At 44.7% G+C, this 25833-nt stretch overlaps 1 protein-coding gene across 1 annotated transcript in view; it reads left to right on the forward strand.

Annotated features, from left to right (window-relative positions):
* The first annotated feature begins 11579 nt into the window (after window positions 1-11579).
* LOC141148142 (pancreatic secretory granule membrane major glycoprotein GP2-like) overlaps window positions 11580-25833 on the forward strand; it is a 74245-nt gene continuing 59991 nt past the window's right edge. Inside the window, exons 1-5 of the mRNA XM_073635330.1 lie at window positions 11580-11762; window positions 17268-17514; window positions 18784-18859; window positions 19558-19639; window positions 19803-19826. Coding sequence (XP_073491431.1) covers window positions 11687-11762; window positions 17268-17514; window positions 18784-18859; window positions 19558-19639; window positions 19803-19826 — 505 coding nt within the window. The 5' untranslated portion in view covers window positions 11580-11686. The remainder of the gene's footprint in view (window positions 11763-17267; window positions 17515-18783; window positions 18860-19557; window positions 19640-19802; window positions 19827-25833) is intronic.

Raw genomic sequence — 25833 nt, forward strand, 5'->3', positions numbered from 1 at the left:
AAACAACAAACCTGCATGAACGGCACTTTATACACAGTGGGAAAACTTTAAGGCGTCAAAGAGATCGGCTCTTTCTGAGCGCGTTTCAATCCGGATCGATGGGTAGAGGTACAGGGAAGTGACCGGGATGTATGACATGGTGAGCGTTGTCTTCAAGTAAAGTCTATTTACACAGTTGTGTTTGTTCCTGTCCCCGGCCTTTTACCTCCCCATCTGACGGCCTTTGGAGATGTGTCCACACTGCTACCCTGTTTCCCCGAAAATAAGACCTAGCGTGATTGTCAGTCATGGCTGCAATATAAGCCCTACCCCCCCAAATAAGCCCCACCCTGTTTTCCCCGAAAATAAGCCCTACCCTGAAAATAGACTTTAACTAGGGCTTATTTGGGGGGTAGGGCTTATTGCAGCCATCACCGACAATCACGCTAGGTCTTATTTTCGGGGAAACAGGGTAAAAGTGACTCAATGCCAAGTCCGTTCCATCTGATTATTTCATCTACAATATAATCACCTCCCTGCTTCACCAGGTGTAATCTGTCTGGCTATTAGGGTGTGCCACCTGTCCAGGATTCACCCGGACAGTTCGGATTTTGAATCATGTGTCCGGGTTTCAGTCAGTCTGAAACCCGGACACGATATTCAGACAGGAATGTGGCTCAGAACAGGTCCTGATAGGAGGGTGAGGGGGCGCTATGTGCCCAGCATTTTACTATTCTCTTTGGAGCGCCCAAAGGTGTCACAGGTCTGTTACAATCCTATAGTGTGTATTGTAAAAAAAAATGTTTTTGTGGTGCACCGCTAAAGTGTTCAGGGCGACCCTACTAGCTGTTCAAAGTTATAAGGGACTGATAACCATCCATTGTGTGGGCAGGAAAACGATACCCTGTGTGCTTTTTTGAGTATCTGAGAGCAACGAACTCGCCAACCCGTCCAACAACCGCCCACATCTCTACGGGTTCCTTGACTCGCTATTTCTAGTCTCCAACCAGCCTGCTCTGTAAAACTGCATCAGTATTCAAATTTGGCTTTTGTGAATTAAGCTCTATATTGTTATTATTTAAGTCTTTTTTTTTTATATTATATAGATTTTTGATTGACCCCTCCGGGCATCCTTGTGATTCTTGGTACCATCCAAGCACCCGGCGAAGGCGTGGGGCATGTCATGCGTATGAGAGATATGCTGTTCTAAGTGAGTGGTTTCCTCTATGCATCACTTATATGTCTTTCCTGGACATCTCACCTTCTGATATATCTGCACCCATTGTCCGTATTTGAAATATGATTATTTCTCCATTCTTATGCAGAATCCCTCTGCTTGGTGTCAGGCATATAGGTCCTGAGGAAGCGAAAGCGAAACGTCGACCTGTCATATTCAAGCAGCAATAGGGAGCAATATACTTACTATGTGTGGCTTACTTTATTGGAAGCCAACGCTATTTGTTTTTTAATGTTATATTGTCAATTGTTTATACCTTTGTATAATAAATTAATTCTTTTTCGAATAATATATTTTTTATTCCTTTTCTGGTACCTATAAAGTTCCCTCCAACGTTCCCCCTTTTTCTTTAGCAATTTCATATGGATGTGGCACCCCCTTGGCCCTTTCTTTATGTATATATTATTTAAGTCTGCGATTACAGGTGCTAATATTTGACCTAGGTGATGGTTTCAGTGTTGTATTGTATGGTATGCGCAGCTGCGATTCCCCTTCTTTTAAACCACTTCCGGACCGCCGTACGTCGATGTACTGTCCTTATTTTGAGGATATCGTTGTTATGGCAGCAGCTAGCTGCCCTAACCCTGGTATCTATCCCCGTGTTCGGCCGGCGGTCCGGTACAAGAAAAAAGTGGTCTCTGCGGCGGATTCACCGCGAGATCACTTTTATCTGCGGCGGTAGAGGGGCCCACCCCCCCCTCTCGCCGCGATCTGGTGCCCTCCACCACTTACCGGAGCCGTTGGCAGCGGCGGAGGCGATCGGATTCTTCCCGTGGCTGTGCATGGAGACGAGTGAGGGGGAAGATGGCCCCCACTAGACATGTGCAATTAGTTCTGTAAAGAATCAAAATTCGACCAAATTTTGCATCTTTCGGACATTCGGATGCATCCGAATAAAAAAATAACAAATTTCAACTAATACGAAAGAAATAATAGCGAATATAACAAATGAATTGGACATGATTCGGTAAATCGTTAAAGATCTAATGAAACAAAAGGTCAACTCAAAGTAAATCTTACAGACCAATCAGCTGATTAATTTTGTGCTGGAGGTTGGATTACCGGCAAAGTGCATCCCTGAGAAGTGAGAAGGGTGTTGTGTTGTATTTGAGCAGAGGAGAAGAGATACTGTCATTGTGTGTGTTAATAGATTCATTCCAGAGAACTGAGTGAGAAGGGTGTTGTTGTATTTGAGCAGAGGAGAAGAGATACTGTCATTGTGTGTGTTAATAGATTCATTCCAGAGAAGTGAGTGAGAAGGGTGTTGTATTGTATTTGAGCAGAGGAGAAGAGATATTGTCAATGTGTGTGTTAATAGATTCATTCAAGAGAACTGAGTGAGAAGGGTGTTGTTGTATTTGAGCAGAGGAGAAGAGATACTGTCATTGTGTGTGTTAATAGATTCATTCCAGAGAACTGAGTGAGAAGGGTGTTGTTGTATTTGAACAGAGGAGAAGAAATATTGTCATTGTGTGTGTTAATAGATTAATTCCTGAGAAGTGAGTGAGAAGGGTGTTGTATTGTATTTGAGCAGAGGAGAAGAGATATTGTCAATGTGTGTGTTAATAGATTCATTCCTGAGAACTGAGGGAGAAGGGTGTTGTGTTGTATTTGAGCAGAGGAGAAGAGATATTGTCAATGTGTGTGTTAATAGAGTCAATAAACAAACAACTTTCCAAACTATGAATCATTATCACTAATCAATATACATACATAAATATAGAATTTCAACTAATACAAAAGAAATTATAGCAGATACAGATGAATTCGACATGATTCGGTAATTCGTTAAAGATCTAATGAAACAAAAGGTCAACTCAAAGTAAATCTTACAGACCAATCAGCTGATTCATTTGTGCTGGAAGTTGGATTACCGGCAAAGTGCATTCCTGAGAAATGAGTGGGAAGGGTGTTGTGTTGTATTTGAGCAGAGAAGAGATATTGTCATTTTGTGTGTTAATAGATTCAATAAACAAACGACTTTCCAAACTACGACTCATTATCACGAATATATATACTTACATTAATATCGAATTTTAACCAATACAAAAATTATAGCGGATATAACGAATACATTCGACACAATTCGAGATTCAGTATAACGAATAGGGATGAGCCGAACACCCCCCTGTTCGGTTCGCACCAGAACATGCGAACAGGAAAAAAGTTCGTTGGAACACGCGAACACCGTTAAAGTCCATGGGACACGAACATGAATAATCAAAAGTGCTAATTTTAAAGGCTTATATGCAAGTTATTGTCATAAAAAGTGTTTGGGGACCCGGGTCCTGCCCCAGGGGACATGGATCCATGCAAAAAAAAGGTTTAAAAACGGCCGTTTTTTCAGGAGCAGTGATTTTAATAATGCTTAAAGTCAAACAATAAAAGTGTAATATCCCTTTAAATTTCGTACCTGGGGGGTGTCTATAGTATGCCTGTAAAGGGGCGCATGTTTCCTGTGTTTAGAACAGTCTGACAGCAAAATGACATTTTGAAGGAAAAAACTCATTTAAAACTACCCGCGGCTATTGCATTGCCGACAATACACATAGAAGTTCATTGATAAAAACGGCATGGGAATTCCCCAAAGGGGAACCCCGAACCACAATTAAAAAAAAAAAAATGACGTGGGAGTCCCCCTAAATTCCATACCAGGCCCTTCAGGTCTGGTATGGATATTAAGGGGAACCCCGGCCAAAATTTAAAAAAAAAAATGACGTGGGGTTCCCCCTAAATTCCATACCAGGCCCTTCAGGTCTGGTATGGATTTTAAGGGGAACCCCGCGCAAAAAAAAAAAAAAAAACGGCGTGGGGTCCCCCCAAAAATCCATACCAGACCCTTATCCGAGCACGCAACCTGGCAGGCCGCAGGAAAAGAGGGGGGGATGAGAGTGCGGCCCCCCCTCCCTCCTGAACCGTACCAGGCCACATGCCCTCAACATTGGGAGGGTGCTTTGGGGTAGCCCCCCAAAACACCTTGTCCCCATGTTGATGAGGACAAGGGCCTCATCCCCACAACCCTGGCCGGTGGTTGTGGGGGTCTGTGGGCGGGGGGCTTATCGGAATCTGGAAGCCCCCTTTAACAAGGTGACCCCCAGATCCCGGCCCCCCCCTGTGTGAAATGGTAAGGGGGTACATAAGTACCCCTACCATTTCACGAAAAAAGTGTCGAAAATGTTAAAAATGACAAGAGACAGTTTTTGACAATTCCTTTATTTAAATGCTTCTTCTTTCTTCTATCTTCCTTCATCTTCTGGTTCTTCTGGCTCTTCTGGTTCTTCCTCCGGCGTTCTCGTCCAGCATCTCCTCCGCGGCGTCTTCTATCTTCTTCTCCTCGGGCCGCTCCGCACCCATGGCATGGGGGGAGGCTCCCGCTCTTCTCTTCTTCTTTTCTTCTCTTCTTCTCTTCTTCATTTTCTTCTCCGGGCCGCTCCGCACCCATGCTGGCATGGAGGGAGGCTCCCGCTGTGTGACGGCGCTCCTCGTCTGACAGTTCTTAAATAACGGGGGGGCGGGGCCTCCCGGTGACCCCGCCCCCCTCTGACGCACGGTGACTTGACGGGACTTCCCTGTGACGTCACGGGGAATGCCACAGGGAAGTCCCGTCATGTCCCGTGCGTCAGAGGGGGGCGGGGTCACCGGGTGGCCCCGCCCCCCGTTATTTAAGAACTGTCAGACGAGGAGCGCCGTCACACAGCGGGAGCCTCCCTCCATGCCAGCATGGATTGCGGAGCAGCCCGGAGAAGAAAATGAAGAAGAGAAGAAGAGAAGAAAAGAAGAAGAGAAGAGCGGGAGCCTCCCCCCCATGCCATGGGTGCGGAGCGGCCCGAGGAGAAGAAGATAGAAGACGCCGCGGAGGAGATGCTGGACGAGAACGCCGGAGGAAGAACCAGAAGAGCCAGAAGAACCAGAAGAACCAGAAGATGAAGGAAGATAGAAGAAAGAAGAAGCATTTAAATAAAGGAATTGTCAAAAACTGTCTCTTGTCATTTTTAACATTTTTGACACTTTTTTCGTGAAATGGTAGGGGTACTTATGTACCCCCTTACCATTTCACACAGGGGGGGGGCCGGGATCTGGGGGTCACCTTGTTAAAGGGGGCTTCCAGATTCCGATAAGCCCCCCGCCCGCAGACCCCCACAACCACCGGCCAGGGTTGTGGGGATGAGGCCCTTGTCCTCATCAACATGGGGACAAGGTGTTTTGGGGGGCTACCCCAAAGCACCCTCCCAATGTTGAGGGCATGTGGCCTGGTACGGTTCAGGAGGGAGGGGGGGCCGCACTCTCGTCCCCCCCTCTTTTCCTGCGGCCTGCCAGGTTGCGTGCTCGGATAAGGGTCTGGTATGGATTTTTGGGGGGACCCCACGCCGTTTTTTTTTTTTTTGGCGCGGGGTTCCCCTTAAAATCCATACCAGACCTGAAGGGTCTGGTATGGAATTTAGGGGGAACCCCACGTCATTTTTTTTTTTAAATTTTGGCCGGGGTTCCCCTTAATATCCATATCAGACCTGAAGGGCCTGGTATGGAATTTAGGGGGACTCCCATGTCATTTTTTTTTAAATTTTGGTTCGGGGTTCCCCTTTGGGGAATTCCCATGCCGTTTTTATCAATGAACTTCTATGTGTATTGTCGGCAATGCAATAGCCGCGGGTAGTTTTAAATGAGTTTTTTCCTTCAAAATGTCATTTTGCTGTCAGACTGTTCTAAACACAGGAAACATGCGCCCCTTTACAGGCATACTATAGACACCCCCCAGGTACGAAATTTAAAGGGATATTACACTTTTATTGTTTGACTTTAAGCATTATTAAAATCACTGCTCATGAAAAAACGGCCGTTTTTAAAACTTTTTTTTGCATTGATCCATGTCCCCTGGGGCAGGACCCGGGTCCCCAAACACTTTTTATGACAATAACTTGCATATTAGCCTTTAAAATTAGCACTTTTGATTTCCCCCATAGACTTTTAAAGGGTGTTCCGCGGCATTCGAATTTGCCGCGAACACCCCAAATTGTTCGCTGTTCGGCGAACTTGCGAACAGCCAATGTTCGAGTCGAACATGAGTTCGACTCGAACTCGAAGCTCATCCCTAATAACGAATATTGGCACTCCAAGAATAATAATGAATTATCCGAAAACTAATTAACGTAACATAACAAATATAATAGAACAAAATTATGTATTTTACAAATGACAACGAACCGAAACTAACTCTCGTTGTGCAAGTCTCCACCCGTCTCCATGACACTGCTGGGCGGAAGCGATGTCAAAACATCACTTCTGCCCATAGCTCTTAAAGGGCCTTTTTTTTTTTTTAAATGACAAAATTTCTTTTTTTTTTTTTTTTTTGCATTTTAGTGTAAATATGAAATGTGAGATCTTTTTGACCCCCCAGATCTCATATTTAAGAGGTCCTGTCATGCTTTTTTTCTATTACAAAGGATGTTTACATTTCTTGTAATAGGAAAAAGTGACACTTTTTTTAAACAGTGTAAAAATAAAAAATAAAAGGTAAAATAAATAAGAAAAAAAAAAAATTAAATGCGCCCTGTCCCGCCGAGCTCGCGTGCAGAAGCAAACGCATACGTGAACGCATATATGAAAACGGTGTTCAAACCACACATGTGAGGTATTGCCTCGATCGGTAGAGCGAGAGCAATAATTCTAGCCCTAGACCTACTCTGTAACTCAAAACATGCAACCTGTAGAATTTTTTTAAACGTCGCCTATGGAGATTTTTAAGGGTAAAAGTTTGTCGCCATTCCACGAGCGGGTGCAATTTTGAAGCGTGACATGTTGGGTAATAATTTGCTCGGCATAACATTATCTTTTTACGATATAAAAAAAAAAAACTGGGCTAACTTTACTGTTGTCTTATTTTTTAATTAAAAAAAGTGTATTTTTTCAAAAAAAAGTGCGCTTGTAAGACCGCTGCGCAAATACGGTGTGACAGAAAGTATTGCAACGACCGCCATTTTATTCTCTAGGGTGTTAGCAAAAAATTGTATAATGTTTGGGGGTTCTAAGTCATTTTCTAGCAAAAAAAAACAAAAAAAAAACCTTGTTTTTAACAACAATTCTGAGAAAGAGGCTCGGTCTTATAAAACAATGTTGTCCTATTTTTAAACTACCGGTGGGGTAAATTACTAGTCTCCTTTTTCATTAATTTGTTGTGTTTTTTTTTTTTTCAATTTAATAAAACTTCTTGAATCAATCGCCGTGTCCTAGAAGTGATCCTCATGGGAGAACTATACGTGTTTTTGGTTATTCCATCTTGGTGAAAGATTGATAAACTATACATAATTTTTCGTACATTAACTATCATAATCGATAATTAATGGTCGATCCAGGCAATCAATCTGTATTTTTTTGGGGGGGGGGCAAGACCTGGAAGTGTTCCTGAACCGCAGAGGGAAAAAACCAGGTCTCCAGCTCTCCCATACAGGATTGTGCTGTGTGAGAGAAGTGTTCAAACCTCAGGACTGATCCCAGTCTTAGTCCTTCCACAAGGTTTAGGATTGTGTCTATGGGAAAGTTTGACCATTCTTCCAGAAGAACATTTGTGAGGTCAGGCACTGATGTTGGACAAGAAGGCCTGGCTCGCAGTCTCCACTCTAATTCATCCCAAAGGTGTTCTATCGGCTTGAGGTCAGGACTCTGTGCAGGCCAGTCAAGTTCCTCCACCTCAAACTCGCTCATCCATGTCTTTATGGACCTTGCTTTGTGCACTGGTCCAAATCATTTGGTGGAGATTGGATTATGGTGTGGGGGAAGGGGGGATTATGGTGTGGGGTTTGTTTTTCAGGGGTTGGGATTGGCCCCTTAGTTTCAGTAAATGGAACTCCTAAGGCATCAGCATACCAAGACATTTTGGACAATTTTATACTCCCAACTTTGTGGGACCAGTTTGGGGACGGCCCCTTCCTGTTCCAACATGACTGCCCACCAGTACACAAAGCAAGATCCATAAAGACATGGAGGAATGAGTTTGGGGTGGAGAAACTTGATAGAACACCTTTGGGATGAATTAGAGAGGAGACTGAGCCAGGCCTTCTCGTCCAACATCAGTGCCTGACCTCACAAATGCACTTCTGGAAGAATGGTCAAACATTCCCATAGACACCCTCCTAAACCTTGTGGACGGCCTTCCCAGAAGAGTTGAAGCTGTTATAGCTGCAAAGGGCGGAGCCAACTCAATATTGAACCCTCCGGACTAAGACTGGGATGTCATTAAAGTTCATGTGCGTGTAAAGGCAGGCGTCCCAATACTTTTGGCAATATAGTGTATGTATCCAGTTTGTGTAATTAGCTGTTTACCTGCAATTCAGCTTTAATGACCAACTCTGAGTATTTTTTTTTTAAATAGTCCCCCAGCAGGTGATGGAATACAATACTTTTTTTTAGATTGGGGGCTGTCCCCAAAGTAATCCCATTGCACCGAAAGATGTCTTCAGTCTCCTGGGATGAGCGACTCCCAACATCATTCCCTGGGAGATCCTGTGAGTACAGATCACTGAGGAGGGCCCACTAGATCCAAAGAGGACCTAACGTGTCATGTAAATAAAGATAGATAGGACAGTGTGAGGGCTGCTGCCTATCCCTAATTAGTACCCCTAGGGGTCTAATTGCATAAATGGATAAGTAGTATGAGAATGAGAACGGCGCTGCCCTCTCCGTTGTTAAATAATGGGTACAGGTGTCATAAAATGCTAACTAATTTTATATGGCTACAGTATATAAAAACTCCACCATCAGCTATCATAATAGGGTCCCAAACAAAAGGAACCCATATATTCGGGCATAACCAAAATACTCAAAACACCAGTAATTTAGAAATTGCTAAATAAAACTGCTAAATAAAATATGTCCCCCCCCAGTGAAATAGAATGTCTGCCAAGGTGAAATATATGATAAATCAGTGGGAAAATAATGTGGTGAACGATGCAGTTAGTTACGAATAAAAAATAATAAATTGACCCCAGAGTTAAAATATATTGGGACAAAATGGCGCCAGAATTTTTTTTTTTTTTTTTAAATAATGAGAAAATTAAATGTGCATAGTGGTGTCAGTATGATATCTGTATTAACCCTTCCATAAGTGTATACAAAAAATTGAGTGGGTTTGTGGTTGATCCCAATGTTCAAAAGTATTGGGACACTATGGCGCTTATAATCCTAAAAGTTTCCTTATGTGTGACAAAATAAAAATTAAATCATTAAATATAATAAAATAGGAACATATAAATATATAAATATAAGGATGACATGCATAAAAGGTAGATTACAATTACTCTTGTTTATACCAGGTGATGATTAACTTCTAAAAAGTTTTTTATATATATAGTCCATGCAAAAAGGGGTGTTTTTAACCAGATAAGAGAACAGAGTTCAAATGTGAAAGCTGATTATTTCACCCTTAAGGGCTCACCACAGTGACTTCTGTGCGTTTTGTTCAGATGGTGACTTGAAGTGCTCACCCCCCAATGCTACCCCACTCACCAGAGGTAATCACCCCTACAGGGGTATCGAGCGACAGGTGCCTCAGGGCGGATGAAAATGACTCCAGTAGTGCTGCCGTTCCTCTACTCTATGCGATCCTTACGGCTGTTCCAGGGGAGATATGTGCTTTTAATGTAACCTTGCTACTCCATCGATATACCACCTTAATCTGTTAGACTCTCCAGAGATGCAGAGAAAAGAGAAACAAAAGGGGGCTTCCTTCGTGAAGTAAGTCAAGTTTATTTATTGCACATAAGCCAAAGAAGTCCAAAATTACAATCCACAAAGTAAGTATAAGTGAAATAGGCAACGCTGTATACAGGGATGGGATCAGCAACGAGCTACGAGCGTGCGTCCCACCTTGCGTTCCAGCCTACACTTCCGGGTGTGACGTGTGAGCGTGACTACGCCTTACGCGTTTCGTCATAGGACGTTTTCAAAGACGGTCAAGCCGTTCTCATTCTCATACTACTAACGTGTCATGTGACTGGCCTGAAGCAATGGCGTCCCTAGGGGGGGCAGAGGGGGCCCTTACCCCCTCAACATTATGCTGTGCCCCACCATGTGCCCCCCAATTAAATGTTTTTTTTTTTTTTTTTTACAAAAAGGCAATGTCTAAGAGGGAGAGCGTCCCCAGTCAGCTCCTGCCGGTGATTCCTCCCCCCTCCCTCTGCTCACTGACACGGCATAATGCGAGCGCTCACACAACCACGGCCGCCGATCTGCTCCTTCCCCTGCATCCTCATTGGCAGGGAGAAGAGCGATTTGCAGGAAGGACTCCACCAGGACTCTCAGTTACTGAAAAAACAGACTGATTTCTCCCGTCCTTAGGACAGGAGAACCAGCCTGTAAATTCCAAGAGATGCCAGACCAGCGCAGTCTATAGCAGGGGCAGGACAGCAAGAGGAGGCTGGGGAACCGCACAGTGGCAGAACACCAGGGCCCGGAGGCAAGACAACCTTTGCAACCCTGATAGTTCTCCCACTGCTTTGGACCCTTATATTTTCTTGGTATCCTGGTGACATATATCTCTTGTTTTCTGCCACCCTGGGGGACCCCAATACAGTAGGAAGGGAGCTCACTGCAGAACATGTGAAAGGGCCCCTTGTGGGATCGTAGTAATGGGCCCCAGGAGATTTTATATATATATATATATATATATATATCATTGCATTTTATAGTTGCCCCCCTACTTTTGTCCCTGTCCCCCCATGTGCCCCCCCTAAATATGAAAGCTGGAGACGCCACTGGCCTGAAGACATCTTGAAAATTAAAATAAAGAAAAACATCTTGCAAGGGGGAACTCCGAGAGTGGAGGGGGCTAATGGGGGGCTGAGCATAGTGTGTGGAAAGGTCCCATTAGGAGCTCCATGTGTAAGGGGGGGATGTGCCCCATTTCTAACAGGAGGAACACTGGCCTGTACTACTGAATATTTCATTTCGAGATGCACAACAGAGACGCAGCTTGCCTGCTAAACAGTTTAGTCCTTCATCTAGGCTTCATTTTATTGAGCAATAAGGAAATGCTGAACAACCCTTCATGCTGTCTCTTACACACAAAAAAAAGAAAAAAGTCAAATAAAATGCCATTTATTGCAGCAAAGTCTTTATAGAAGTCACAGACTTTCTTCTCATTGTGGCTATTTATAGTAAACGGAGGGGAATGACACCGGCAAAATAATTTAACTTCTATAAACTCAAAGCTTTCAATAGATAACTAGAGGTTATAAACACACAGCATTAGGCATATTCAATCTTTGTGGGTTTATAGAATGGAAAAGTAAAGTACGTGTGTCTGTAAACTCGGTGATCAGCATCAAATGACCTTCTGAATTTTTACTTCCTTCTAAAATTACATTTCATATGATAAGGTGGGTGAGATGAAGCCATTGTATCTCTGGTATCTCAGGTAAAGGAAGACTTTCCAGGAGCCAACACTGCTGGGTCTGATTCTACTGGAAAACAACCACCATGTCTAAGCCCCTCGTAATCTTGCTGATTTTGTCCAGCACATCGGTGGTGACCTTCACAGCTGGCCAAGCACCAGGTATGTAACCGACACAATATTTAAAGCGCGTGAACCTAAAATGTTTCTAATGCAGTGCCGCATTTTGTGATGTCTCCTACCACCTCACCTTCATATCTGTCCCTTGGATCCTTGGCTCAGGCTCTACATGGGGGCCCCGACTTTTGACTGGGTACAAGTGCAGTGATACTGATGAAAATTATTAGGTTTTTGTCAAGATTTCACCAAACTGGTATTTCTGGTTAAGGGCAGGTCTAGGAGAAGTCAAAGAAGGTTCCCTAACGCCTTATGAATTATTGAAGTCTAATAACCCCCTAAAAAAACACCAAAAAACCCTCCTTTTTTGCGGGGGGGGGGGTGGCAGCGGTGGCCCTTGAAGGGGGGGGGTGGCAGCAGTGGTACTTGAGTGGGAATGGCAGCAGTGATACTTGGGGGGGTGATAGCGGTGGTACTTGAGGGGTTTAGCAGCGGTGGTACTTGAGGGGGGTGGCAGCGGTGGTACTTGAGGGGGGTGGCAGCGGTGGTACTTGAGGGGGGTGGCAGCAGTGGTACTTGGAGGTGGCAGCGTTGGTACTTGAGGGGGGATGGCAGCGGTGGTACTTGGGGGGTGACAGCGGTGGTACTTGAGGGGGGATGGCAGCGGTGGTACTTGGGGGGTGACAGCGGTGGTACTTGAGGGGGGTGGCAGCGGTGGTACTTGAGGGGGGTGGCAGTGGTGGCACTTGATGGGGGGTGGCAGCGGTGGTACTTGAGGGGGGTGGCAGCAGTGGTACTTGGAGGTGGCAGCGGTGGTACTTGAGGGGGGATGGCAGCGGTGGTACTTGAGGGGTGACAACGGTGGTACCTGAGGGGGGATGGCAGCGGTGGTACTTGGGGGTTGACAGCGGTGGTACTTGAGGGGGGGTGGCAGCGGTGGTGCCATCCTCTCCCATCACCACCTCTGCCTCTTACTGATCCCATCCCCCACCACTGATCTCATCTCTATCCCCCCATTACCTCTGATGTAGAAGTAAAGGGGAGGGGGTAGGGATGGGATCAGTAAGAAGCAGTGGTGGTGGAGGTTGGGATGGGTCTATTGCACTGCAATTTGTCACTTACTTCCGTCACTGTGCCTCCGGGGATGCCTTTCCTCATAGGGAGAGCTCCTCCACTTCACTCAATTGGTGTCAGCTGGTCAGCTGACATCATTTTTCAGTGTCCGCCCCGCCTTCCTACATTCTTTTTGTCTCTGGATGGGCGGGGTGGTCCAGAGTTTCTCTCAGCACTGTCTTCTCTCCCCTCAGCAGGCGAAAGCCCCTCTCCCCATGGCGGAGCGATTGGACAGGCGTCGTGGCTGTGGTGGTACTTAGGGGTGTACTGACTTTTGTTTCCAGCGGTTTAGACATTAATGGCTGTGTGTTGAGTTATTTTGAGGGGACAGCAAATTTACACTGTTATACAAGCTGTACACTCACTACTTTACATTGTAGACAAGTGTCATTTCTTCAGTGTTGTCACATGAAAAGAGAGAAGAAAAGATTTACACAAATGTGAGGTGTGTACTCACTTTTGTGAGATACTGTACATGCCTCATCATCAGTGCCCATCAGTGAAGGAGAAAACTTACTTATTTACAAAGTTTTTTACAGAAACAAAGAAAAACGTTTTTTTTCAAAACTGAAAGCTGAAAATTGGCCTTGGCAGGAAGAGGGGAAAGTGCCCCCCGGTATTGAAGTGGTTAAAGCTTATAGGCTTGTAAAACAGGCTGCGTATAGGAGAGGATAGGGAGCAGGGAAAGGGGGTATAGGAGGTACAAAGGGTTGACAGTTTCTCCTACCAGGAGTGAGAGAATACATATTGTTGTCTTTGGAGGGATCTTCTGCAATAGGCGGTTAAAGCATTAAATCAACTCTGGCCAATGTCGTCCTCCTAGTAGTAGGGACTTCCCAGGTTCAGAGAAACTCTCTGACTGAATATGAGGGTCTGGGGAGAGAATAAAAAAAAAAAGGGGGGGGGGGATAAGCAGGTAGTAAGCATAAGAGAATATCTAGTAGAAAGGGAGTGGAATGAGAATGGAGAACCTGTGTCTAGAACAAGGGGGGAAATATCCCCCGAGGGGCAGGAGAGAAGATGGTGTGGTCTTCCAGAAAGCCACTCAACAGCTTCCTTTCCTTTATCTCCAATGTGTTATTAGCCATGAAGGTGGTAATCAATGTCTACAACAGTTTAAAGACAGAGTATTATGAGGATAAAAGTGTGTGGTCTGATTTGAGGAACTTCTAATCTAATAAGAAACTATACATTCTGAGGGTGGGGATTCTCACTTAAAACCCCCTACCATGTTAATAAAGAAATACACATTTCATTTCACTCAGAGAACTGGGGGGGTCAGATCCAGTGAGAGCCCACTGGGAGTCCCTTTGGGTGGGGGACTTGTGGAACCCAGCTTACCTTGGAGAGCTCTGGAAACTCCTTCTTCACCTCCCCCGGCCCCTCTTATGTGTAAATCACCCCATGTCCATTAGGGGCACAGGGTGACAGAGAACACCACTATGACCTGTGTTAGTCGGACTCGCTGTACAGCCACACTGGAATGTTGTATCTATGTATATATTGTGTGTTGTCTCATGCTGTTGGACGCTTTGCTGGGATAGTTTGGGGTGTGGATGTGTCCCATTGTTCTGTTGTGTCTGTCTGCCTTAGAAGAAATGTATTATGGGATGGATGTTTGTATTGGTGTTCCTGGCATGTAAACTGGGGCAGGGCAGAGAGGGGAGGGGGGGGGTCCCTCCAACAGCCCTCCCTGCTGATAAGCTGCTCTATTATTCCAATGTTTCAATGCCTGCGTGTCTCTAATTGCTGATTGGACAGTTTACCCCGTCTTGAATCAAATGGGGGATTGTCCCTGAGTTGTATATCTGTTGTTACATGTGTTTGAATAAAGGGTCTGTTGTTTTCACCCTACATTGAGTTATGGCTAATGACTGGGTGCTCTGAGGGATTCTGGATCGTGTGGTACTGGACAGAATAAGCATTTACGGTGGGCAGACTCATCTTAAGTATGGGGTCCATCACACCCATGATTCCTGTCTGGGGGTGGCGGGGGGGCTGCTGTCACATTGTTGCAACTGGGGTAAACTGCTAAGCAAGGGGGATGAGATGAGTGCTTGGTTTGAATCAAACATTCACTGTTTCACCTTAAATCTCAAACCTTAAAGGTATATTATAGACAATGTTTTTTTTTAGTAATAAACGTGTTATGCTTACCTGCTCTGTGTTATGGTTTTGCACAGAGCAGCCCCGATTCTCCTCTTCCCGGGTCCCTTGACAATGCTCTTGACCCCTCCCTCCTGCTGAGTGCATCCAACCAGGCGCATTCACCAGGCTCAGACACAGAGCTGTGGCTTGGCCTTGTCCCCTCTCTCTCTCTCCTCATTTGGCTCACTGTCTGTGATTGACAGCAGCTCGTACGTGCCGTTGCTTCAGTTAGACTGTGCCGTTGCTGGCGGCTCCCGCGTGCATGCGCGGGAGTGCCGTCATCACGGCTCTGGCCAATCACAGCACCGGAGCCCGCGATACCCGGAAGTAACTCTGGGAGCGATGTCGGCCACCGGAGCGGGGTACGAGGTTGGCTGCAGGGGCTTCGATCGCAGGTAAGTAATTCATAGTGAGCTAGTATGCTATGCTATAAAATGCACTGATTACTGTATAAATGTCACTGGCAGGGAAGGGGTTAACACTAGGGGGCGATCAAGAGGTTAAATGTGTTCCCTCAGTGTGTTCTAACTGTGTGGGGATTGACTAGGAGAGGAGACATATCGTTTTTCCTACTTATTAGGAACAAACAATATGGCTCCTCTCCTCTGACAGCACAGGGATTTGTGTGTTTACACACACAAATCCCTGTGCTGGCGCTTGTGCCCGCCGGCCACCCGCATCGGGTCCCCCGCCGTGCTCTAGGCATGTGCCCCGGGAGGCGCGAGCCCGCACCCTCTGGTGGCCGAAAAGCTGAAGGATGTACCCTTATGAGGTTTCACCCAGGGGAGCCATTCTGCCACAGTAGTGAGCTGGTCGGGAACCAGTTAAGAGCATTGGGCGGAAGTGACGTTTGGCATTGCTTCTGCCAGTCAATGCCATGGAGCCTAGTGGGGGCCATCTTCCCCTCACTTGGCAGCCAGCCAAACAGGGGGAAGGACGTGATTGTCTCCGCCGCTACCTGCAGCTCCAGTAAGCGACGGAGACCCGCGGAGCGGGGCAGGAGGTGGGGGGGCCCTCTCCTGACTGATAAAAGTGATCTCACGACGAATCCACTGCAGAGACTACTTTTATCTGAAAGCGGACCACCCGCTGAAGAAGAGGAGACCGGGGTTATGGTAGCTAGCTGCTGTCATAACAAGGGTATTCCTCTTCAAACAGCCGATCCGTAAGTGGTTAAAGCTGTATGATAAAAACACCCAACCCCCTAGTATGTTTTTACATACATGTACATGTCCCTCCACCATCCCATGTCTACTTTACAGCAGTTTGCTTATTAGCCCTAAAAATGACCAGAATTTAAGACTTGCCCTTTGTGGACTTTAATGGTATTCAACTTTAAGTTTCAGTTAATCAAAATTCATACAAGATTTGCTGAGCCCTTGGCTAATCAAACTTAAGCAGATTCACCCATCTCTATCTGGAAAGTCTTTGCACATTATATAGGAGGGTGTGTGTGGGACTTTTTGCTTATGTGTGAGGGCAGGTAGTGATGTTGGACGTTCACATGTTGGACCCCACATTGGGCACCAAAAAAAGATTTTGGCTCACCATTGGCACTCCAATTTATCCCAAAGATCTCAAGCCATGTCTTTATGGAGCTGGCTCCAGCACAGCCATGCTGGAACAGAAAAGGCTCTTCACCAAACTGTTACCACAAGGTTGAAGGAACACAATTGTCTACAATGTCTTTGTATGATGGAGTATTAAGATTCATTTTTCCATAGAAACAATTAAATTCACCTACTTGGGGGGTGGGGGGTTACTAATGTTTGCCCCTATAGTATACGTTTTTATCCAGTCTGCAGCCTACAATCCATTAATTGGTCCCAGACTCACCCAGTGACCCCTCTGCCAGCTGTCACATGGTATCAAGGACTCTTGTGATATAGGAGAAAACCTCTCTGACCCTCCGGACACATAATTCATACAAAGAGGTCCTGTCACCTGTCTACTGACTACAGAGGACCAGTTTCTTGTTTCTAGTAATAGGGGATTATGGGGAAAAAGACAAGTATCAGCCATTCTGGAGCAGCTGTTTTATCGGGATATGGTCATGTCATATAGTCATGTGACAGTCATTTTCCTATGGTATGATCTGTATTTAGGCCTCGGTCATCTATCCTCCAGTTGTGCAGAATACCTGTGTATTGCTTTATTGTCTGTAACTATGACTGAACCTTCTAATTATCCTCCTTCTATCCTTTCCATTCTTTACCAGTTTACCTTTTAGCTGTCCCTTAAATTGTTAGTGTTGTCCATTTAATTATTCATTATTCTGCTATTTAAAAGGCAGGTCTATAAATATCACAGTTCCTGAGATGGGAGAGTTCCAGGCTATCATGGCTTTGTATAGAGATAGCGGCTACACAACTCCATACACTGGATCAGAAGTCGCCCTGACCACAGGGCAATTCTTGTATGTCGGAGTCTTCTTTCTGGGTGGCACATCAAATCTTGTTCTGGTGATGAAGAACTGCTACGCCACCCAAACAAGTAATGTGAATGACACCCTGAAATACTACATCATCAAAGACAGGTAAATTTAGATGTAATAAGATCCATCTACTGACACCCCACATTTCCTTCTCCATGACCGGGAGTGATAGATGAGGGATCTGTGAACCAACCTTGGTTTACTACCATAAAACATGGGCAGGCAGACTGGGATCCCCATAACAGATGAAAAAGGAGGAAAATATTGGAAACCTGAGTGCAGAGATCTCTCTACCAGTGTCCAGAGACAGGAGAAGCTGCTGGATGGTGCAACCCACCTGTGTCCATCCAAAGTTAAAGTCAGGGCTGGTGCAAGGATTTTGACACCCTAGGCAAAACCTCATTTTGCCGCCCCCCTCCTGGCTCCACCCCTAACTCCATCCCCTTTGCCCTGCCAGTGTATACCCCACCTTTTTAATGAAGTGCCCATCAAATGCAGCCTCAACAGCGCCCATCAAATGCAGCCTCACCAGCGCCTATCAAATGCAGCCTCACCAGCGCCCATCAAATGCAGCCTCACCAGCGCCCATCAAATGCAGCCTCACCAGCACCCATCAAATGCAGTCTCACCAGCCCCCATCAAATGCAGCCTCACCAGCCCCCATCAAATGCAGTCTCACCAGCGCTCATCAAATGCAGCCTCACCAGCGCCCATCAAATGCAGCCTCACCAGCGCCCATCAAATGCAGCCTCACCAGCGCCCATCAAATGTAGCCTCACCAGTGCCCATGAAATGTAGCCTCACCAGTGCCCATCAAATGCAGCCTCACCAGCGCCCATCAAATGTAGCCTCACCAGCGCCCATCAAATGCAGCCTCACCAGCGCCCATCAAATGTAGCCTCACCAGCGCCCATCAAATGCAGCCTCACCAGCGCCCATCAAATGCAGCCTCACCAGCCCCCATCAAATGCCGTTTCACCAGCGCCCATCAAATGTAGTCTCACCAGCACCCATCAAATGCAGCCTCACCAGCGCCCATCATTAAATGTTTTCTTGCTTCCATTCATTTGGGAGTCGGGACACAGTCCTCCACTGCCACTGTGCCTCTGACACTATGTGCGAATGGAGTGGCGGCTTCTTGCTGATGCTGAGACTTAGTTGCTTGCTGCAGAGAGAAGAGAGTAAGAACACCAGTGGCCGGGCGCCCTAGGCAGCTGCCTAATTTGCCTAGTGGTAGCACCGGCTCTGGTTAAAGTATCAGATCTGATTGGCCTTTTGCTTTAAATTTGTAAATCATAATGTACATTATTAGTTCTCTGAATAAAGTCTTTTAGTACAATGTATATTACTATATACTTTTACTTTCCTTAGCTGTCCTAACAAGTCAGATGGAACTATAACTGTTGAAGAGAACGGTGTCTCCAGTAAAGGACGGTTTTCTGTGCAGGTATTCAAGTTTGTTGGAAATTATGACTATGTGTACCTACACTGTGCTGTGAGGCTGTGCGACATCACTATTGGATCCTGTAGACCTGTAAGTAGGTTTCCAGCTTATTGAAAGAGGGTTAGAGCAGAGCAGAAGGCCGGTCTAGTCCCAAAGTCCTTAACCAGGACGCCTCCAACAACGAGCCATACATTCAAAATGATACGCCCCCCCTCTCAGAGTGGTGGATTATATTGTCTTAGTACAGTCAATCTTTAACCATTTCCATACCAGGCATATTCTGGTGCTCCTCTCCTAACATGTAGAAAATTACTCAGAACCCCCAAATATTATATATGTTTTTTTAGCAGACACCCTAGGGAATAAAATGGCGGTCGTTGCAACTATTTTATGTCACATTATTGTGTTCCACTTCACAATTATGTACCACTTTGTGTTGGTCTATCACATAAAACCCCAATAAAATACATTTAGGTTTTTGGTTGTAACATGAGAAAATGTGGGAAAAAGTCAAGGGGTATGAATACTTTTTCAAGGCACTGTATATACAGTATATAAATGACAAGGTGTGACCTGAGCTCCAATCAGTCAGCTCATCAGATTAGCTCTGTGATATTCTGTGATGACTTCATAGAGAACATCTTATACTGATGAACCCGTGTCACCCGTCCCTCATTTCTTAATGACCTTGTTTGTTTTAGATCTGTCAAAGTCGAAGTGATGAAATTGGGACCGCCCAGAGTTCTGATGGTACTTTGACAATTGGACTAATTAGGCAATCAGGTAAACTTGTGATTGGATCATTTACATTATTTCTATGCTATGCCCCCAAACCAGCCATACAATTGAAACATTGAAGAATGTCAACAAACATTGAAACATTGAAGAATGTCAACGTGTCTGATAATATGTATCCATTTCTCATCATTCATTCTATTTTTTCCAGGTCTGGTTCCCCCCATTTCTATCAGTAAGTGTTTTATTCTTCTATCAGATCACAATGGTGGAAGTCCCATGGATTATTTTCTACATGTACAATATAATAAAAAGAAAAAGAAGTTGAGTTTGACTTCTCAAAATAGGGATTTTTGCAGCACAGCGTGAGACAATATGTATAAAAAATAACAAATTTATTGAATATACATTAAAATACAGCAATCATAAGAAAGAAGGGGGAATATTATACTTGTACAATATAATGTGATGATCATATCATTGATTGGTTGCTCTTGTTGTACATTATATATGGTGATGAGTAAACCATCCAAGATTCCGTAAACTTTTTTTTCCTATTTTTGTCCCTCAATACACATCTAGAGAAGTTTCCTAAAGGGAATATTCTAGAGCAGGGGGTCTCCAAACTTTCTACACAAAGGGCCTGTATATTGTCCTTCAGACTATAGGAGGGCCGGACTGGCCAGTGGGAGAAGAAAATGCCTGGTCGCTTGGTGATCAGTGAAAGTAAAAAAAAAAAATACAAGGGGGTTGATTTACTAACGGCAAATAGACTCCAGAGCTTGGAAAATTAGGTAAAGCTTCAATTTGCAAAGAACACCCAATCACATGCAAAGGAAAAAAAAAACCTGCCTTTTTTGCTTACGCATGATTGGATGATGGAAATCAGCAGAGTTTCTGCTCATTTACTAAGCTCTGGGGCAACTGCACTCGCAGAGTGAAATTGCACTTTACAAAGTGCACAGTCTATTTTCCATTAGTAAATAAACCACATAGTGTCTGTGGTCAATAGGAAAATAAATAATGCCTCATCATTGGTATTATTGGGAAGAACAGTGCCCCTTCATTGGTTTTAGTGGGAGGAATAGTGTCCCATCATTGGTATTAGTGGTAGGGATAGTGTCCCATCATTGGTATTAGTGGTAGGGATAGTGTCCCATCATTGGTATTAGTGGGAGGAATAGTGTCCCTTCATTGGTATTAGTGGGAGGAATAGTGTCCCATCATTGGTATTAGTGGGAGGAATAGTGTCCCATCATTGATATTAGTGGGAAGAACAGTGTCCCATCATTGGTATTAGTGGGAGGAATAGTGTCCCATCATTGGTATTAGTGGGAAGAACAGTGTCCCATCATTGGTATTAGTGGGAGGAATAGTGTCCCATCATTGGTATTAGTGGGAGGAATGGTGTCCCCTTCATTGGTATTAGTGGGAGGAATAGTGTCCCCTTCATTGGTATTAGTGGGAGAAATAGTGTCCCATCATTGGTATTAGTGGGAGGAATAGTGTCCCCTTCATTGGTATTAGTGGGAGGAATAGTGTCCCATCATTGGTATTAGTGGGAGGAATAGTGTCCCCTTCATTGGTATTAGTGGGAGGAATAGTGTCCCCTTCATTGGTATTAGTGGGAGAAATAGTGTCCCATCATTGGTATTAGTGGGAGGAATAGTGTCCCCTTCATTGGTATTAGTGGGAGGAATAGTGTCCCCTTCATTGGTATTAGTGGGAGAAATAGTGTCCCATCATTGGTATTAGTGGGAGAAATAGTGTCCCATCATTGGTATTAGTGGGAGGAATAGTGTCCCCTTCATTGGTATTAGTGGGAGGAATAGTGTCCCCTTCATTGGTATTAGTGGGAGAAATAGTGTCCCATCATTGGTATTAGTGGGAGAAATAGTGTCCCATCATTGGTATTAGTGGGAAGAACAGTGTCCCATCATTGGTATTAGTGGGAGGAATGGTGTCCCCTTCATTGGTATTAGTGGGAGGAATAGTGTCCCCTTCATTGGTATTAGTGGGAGGAATAGTGTCCCCTTCATTGGTATTAGTGGGAGAAATAGTGTCCCATCATTGGTTACATAGTTACATAGTAGGTGAGGTTGAAAAAAAGACACAAGTCCATCAAATTCAACCTATGTGTGTGATTATATGTCAGTATTACATTGTATATCCCTGTATGTTGTGGTCATTCAGGTGATTATCTTATAGTTTCTTGAAGCGATCGATGCCCCCCGCTGACACCACCGCCTGTGGAAGGGAATTCCACATCCTTGCCGCTCTTACAGCAAAGAACCCTCTACGTAGTTTAAGGTTAAACCTCTTTTCTTCTAATTGTAATGAGTGGCCACAAGTCTTGTTAAACTCCCTTTCACGAAAAAGTTTTCTCCCTATTGTAGGGTCACCAGTACAGTATTTATACATTGAAATCATATCCCCTCTCAAGCGTCTCTTCTCCAGAGAGAATAAGTTCAGAGCTCACAACCTTTCCTCATAACTAAGATCCTCCAGACCCTTTATTAGCTTTGTTGCCCTTCTTTGTACTCGCTCCATTTCCAGTACATCCTTCCTGAGGACTGGTGCCCAGAACTGGACAGCATACTCTAGGTGCGGCTGGACCAGAGTATTGTAGAGCGGGAGAATTCACATTTTATCTCTGGAGTTGATCCCCTTTTTAATGCCAATATTCTGTTTGCTTTGTTAGCAGTAGCTTGGCATTGCATGCCATTGCTGAGCCTATCATCTACTAGGACCCCCATGTCCTTTTCCATCCTAGATTCCCCCAGAGGTTCTCCCCCCAGTGTATGGATTGCATTCAGATTTTTGCCACCCAAATGCATTATTTTACATTTTTCTACATTGAACCTCATTTGCCATGTAGTCGCCCACCCCATTAATTTGTTCAGATCTTTTTGCAAGATTTCCACATCCTGCGGAGAAGTTATTGCCCTGCTTAGCTTAGTATCGTCTGCAAATACAGAGATTGAACTGTTTATCCCATCCTCCAGGTCGTTTATGAACAAATTAAATAGGATTGGTCCCAGCACAGAACCCTGGGGGACCCACTACCCACCCCTGACCATTCTGAGTACTCCCCATTTATCACCACCCTCTGAACACGTAGCCAGTTTTCAATCCATGTACTCACCCTATGGTCCATGCCAACGCACCTTATTTTGTACAGTAAACGTTTATGGGGAACTGTGTCAAATGCTTTTGTAAAATCCAGATACACCACGTCTACGGGCCTTCCTTTATCTAGATGGCAACTCACCTCCTCATAGAAGGTTAATAGATTGGTTTGGCAAGAATGATTCTTCATGAATCCATGCTGATTACTGCTAATGATATCGTTCTTATTACTAAAATCTTGTATAAAGTCCCTTATCATCCCCTCCAAGAGTTTACATACTATTGATGCAATTGATGGTATTAGTGGAAGGAATAGTGCCCCATCATTGGTAATAGTGGGAGGAATAGTGCCCCATCATTGGTATTAGTGGGAGGAATAGTGCCCCATCATTGGTATTAGTGGGAGGAATAGTGCCCCTTCATTGGTGTCAGTGAAAGTAATATTGCCCTGTCATTGGTGTCAGTGGGAGGAATTGGGCCCCATTATAGGTGTCAGTGGAGAAGTAGTGCCCCATCATTGGTGCCAGTAGGAGTAATAGTGCCCCATCGTTGATGTCAGTGAGAGGAATAGTGCCCATTTGTTGGTGTTAGTGGAAGGAATAGTGCCCCATCATTGGTATCAGTGGGAGGAAAAGTTTTCCAACATTTATATTAGTGGAAGGATGTATCCCAATGTTGGTGTCAGTAGAAAGAAAAGGGCCCCAACGTTGGTGTCAATGAGAGGAAATATGCCCCACCTTTGCTGTCAATGGAAAGAATGATGCCTCATTGGTGTCAGTAGAAATAATGCCTCATATCAATGACAGGAATAGTGCCCCAAGGGCTGGATAAAGGCAGGCAAAGGGCCACATCTGGCTTCAGTTTGAAGACCACTGTTTTAGAGGAACGTGTGTTCTATACCTGTATGAAGACTCACATAGCTTGCAGAGACCTCAAGAAACTCCCAAACTCCAGTTTCTATAATAGGCCCGTGACTACAAGAACCTGAAGCTGAACAGGAGGGAGGGAGTATCACCGCTCCAGGAGGGTCTAATGATAGTAAACCTCTTCACCAGTTTAGATGCCACAGGTGCTGGCAATGCATATAGCAATAGATGGGAAGTAGTTCTGGACAGCCGCACTCTGAAAAAATTGCCTTTTATTTAAAATACAGGATCAAAAATACATGCCACAGCAGAACGGACAGAAGAGCTGACGCGTTTCACATTAACAAACAGTGCTTAATCATAGCTACCCTGAAGTTGAACGCTTGAGCCAACTCTTCCCTGCCCCTGCCAATTAGCTGATAAAACTGCCCCTCAGAGATATGAGCCAACAAGGTGTAAGAGTTAGGAAGGAACAGCCCTGAGCTATGGGAAGAATTTTAAGTGTTAAACTTTAGATGTGGGCTAAGTGTTATGGCCAGGGAAGGGACAAGTGAATGATAATTGTTAGGAATGGGTTAAAGTTGGGGGACCCTGAGGGCCTAGAGTTATTGCTTAAAGTTAGGTGAAGAGTTAAGTGTTGGAGTTAAAGTGGATGTAAACACGAGCCTGATAACTCCTGAAGTCTCGAAAAGTTCTCCGTCACACATGTGATAAAAGCAGCCGGGGTTTTGTGTTGGGGAGGATGCTATAAATAGATTAGTAGAGCCGTGAACTATTCAAGGGACAGAGCTGAAAATCTCTACCTATGAGGAGAGGGGTGTGTGCCTTTCCTCCAATCAGCTGTCTTGGCTGTATGCCCAGACTTTACTGCAGTACTAAGCAGAAAATCTCCTAAGAGGATGTGCACTTTCTAAAAAGTATATAAAGATGAAGATAGCAGATATACATGTACAACTTATGTAGGGAGATTTGTTTCATCCCTGTGTATCATCTGAGGCTGTTCACTTCACTGGGTATATGTGATGGTTTACATCCACTTTAAGCACTTACGGACCGCCGCCGTCATTATACGTTGACTGTTTGACATTAAATCCCGGGGTTATGGCAGCAGATAGCCCGGTATCTTCTTAAACAGCGGGCAGTCCACTTTCAGATAAAAGTGGTCTCTGCAGTGGATTTGCCACAAGATCATTTTTATCGGCGGCAGGAGAGGTTCACCCCCCCGCTGCTCCCCGGTGGTCTCCGCAGTTTCCCGGAGCTGTCGGTAGCGGCGGAGACAATCGGGTCCTTTTTCCCCTGCGAGGCATGGAGTCAAGTGAGGGAAAAAAAGGCCCCCACTCAGCTCCATACAGATGACGAAAGTGACGTCAAAAGTCACTTCCGCCCAATGGTCTTAAGGGTCTTATTTAAAAAAAAAAAAAAAAGACATTTATTTATTTAATTATTTATTTATTTTATTGCTTTTAAGTGTAAATGTGAGATCGGAGCTTTTTTGACCCCCAGATCTGACATTAAAGAGGTCCTGTCATGCTTTTTTTCTATTGCAAGGGATGTTTACATTCCTCGTAATAGGAATAAAAGTGACTCATTTTTTTTACACACGGTAGGATTTTCCGACAACAAAATCCATGTTTTTTTCCGACGGATGTTGGCTCAAACTTGTCTTGCATACACACAGTCACACAAATCTTGTTGGAAATTCCGATCGTCAAGAACGTGGTGACGTACAACACGTACGACGTGACGAGAAAAATTAAGTTCAATAGCGAGTGCGGCTCTTCTGCTTGATTCCGAGCATGCGTGGACTTTTGTGCGTCGGAATTGTGTACAACAGGATCGGAATTTCCGATAACGGATTTTGTTGTCGGAAACTTTGAGATCCACATCTCAAATTTTGTTTGTCGGAAATTCCAATGGAAAATGTCCAATGGAGCCTACGCACGGTCGAAATTTCCGACAACAAGCTCCCATTGAACAGTTCCCATCGGAAAATCCAACCGTGTGTACGCGGCATTAGAGTGAGTGCAATAATTGTAGCAAAATACCTCCTCTGTAGCTCAAAACTGGTAACCTTTAAATTTTAAACATCGCCTATGGAGATTTTTTAAGTTTCAAAGTTTGTCGCCATTCCACGAGCGGACGCAATTTTGAAGCATGACATGTTGGGTATCAATTTACTCGGCGTAACATTATCTTTCACAATATAAAAAAAAATTGGACTAACTTTACTGTTTTCTTATTTTTTAT

The sequence above is a fragment of the Aquarana catesbeiana genome, linkage group LG06, assembly GCF_042186555.1.
Source record: "Aquarana catesbeiana isolate 2022-GZ linkage group LG06, ASM4218655v1, whole genome shotgun sequence".
In the NCBI taxonomy this organism is placed as follows: Eukaryota; Metazoa; Chordata; class Amphibia; order Anura; family Ranidae; genus Aquarana; species Aquarana catesbeiana.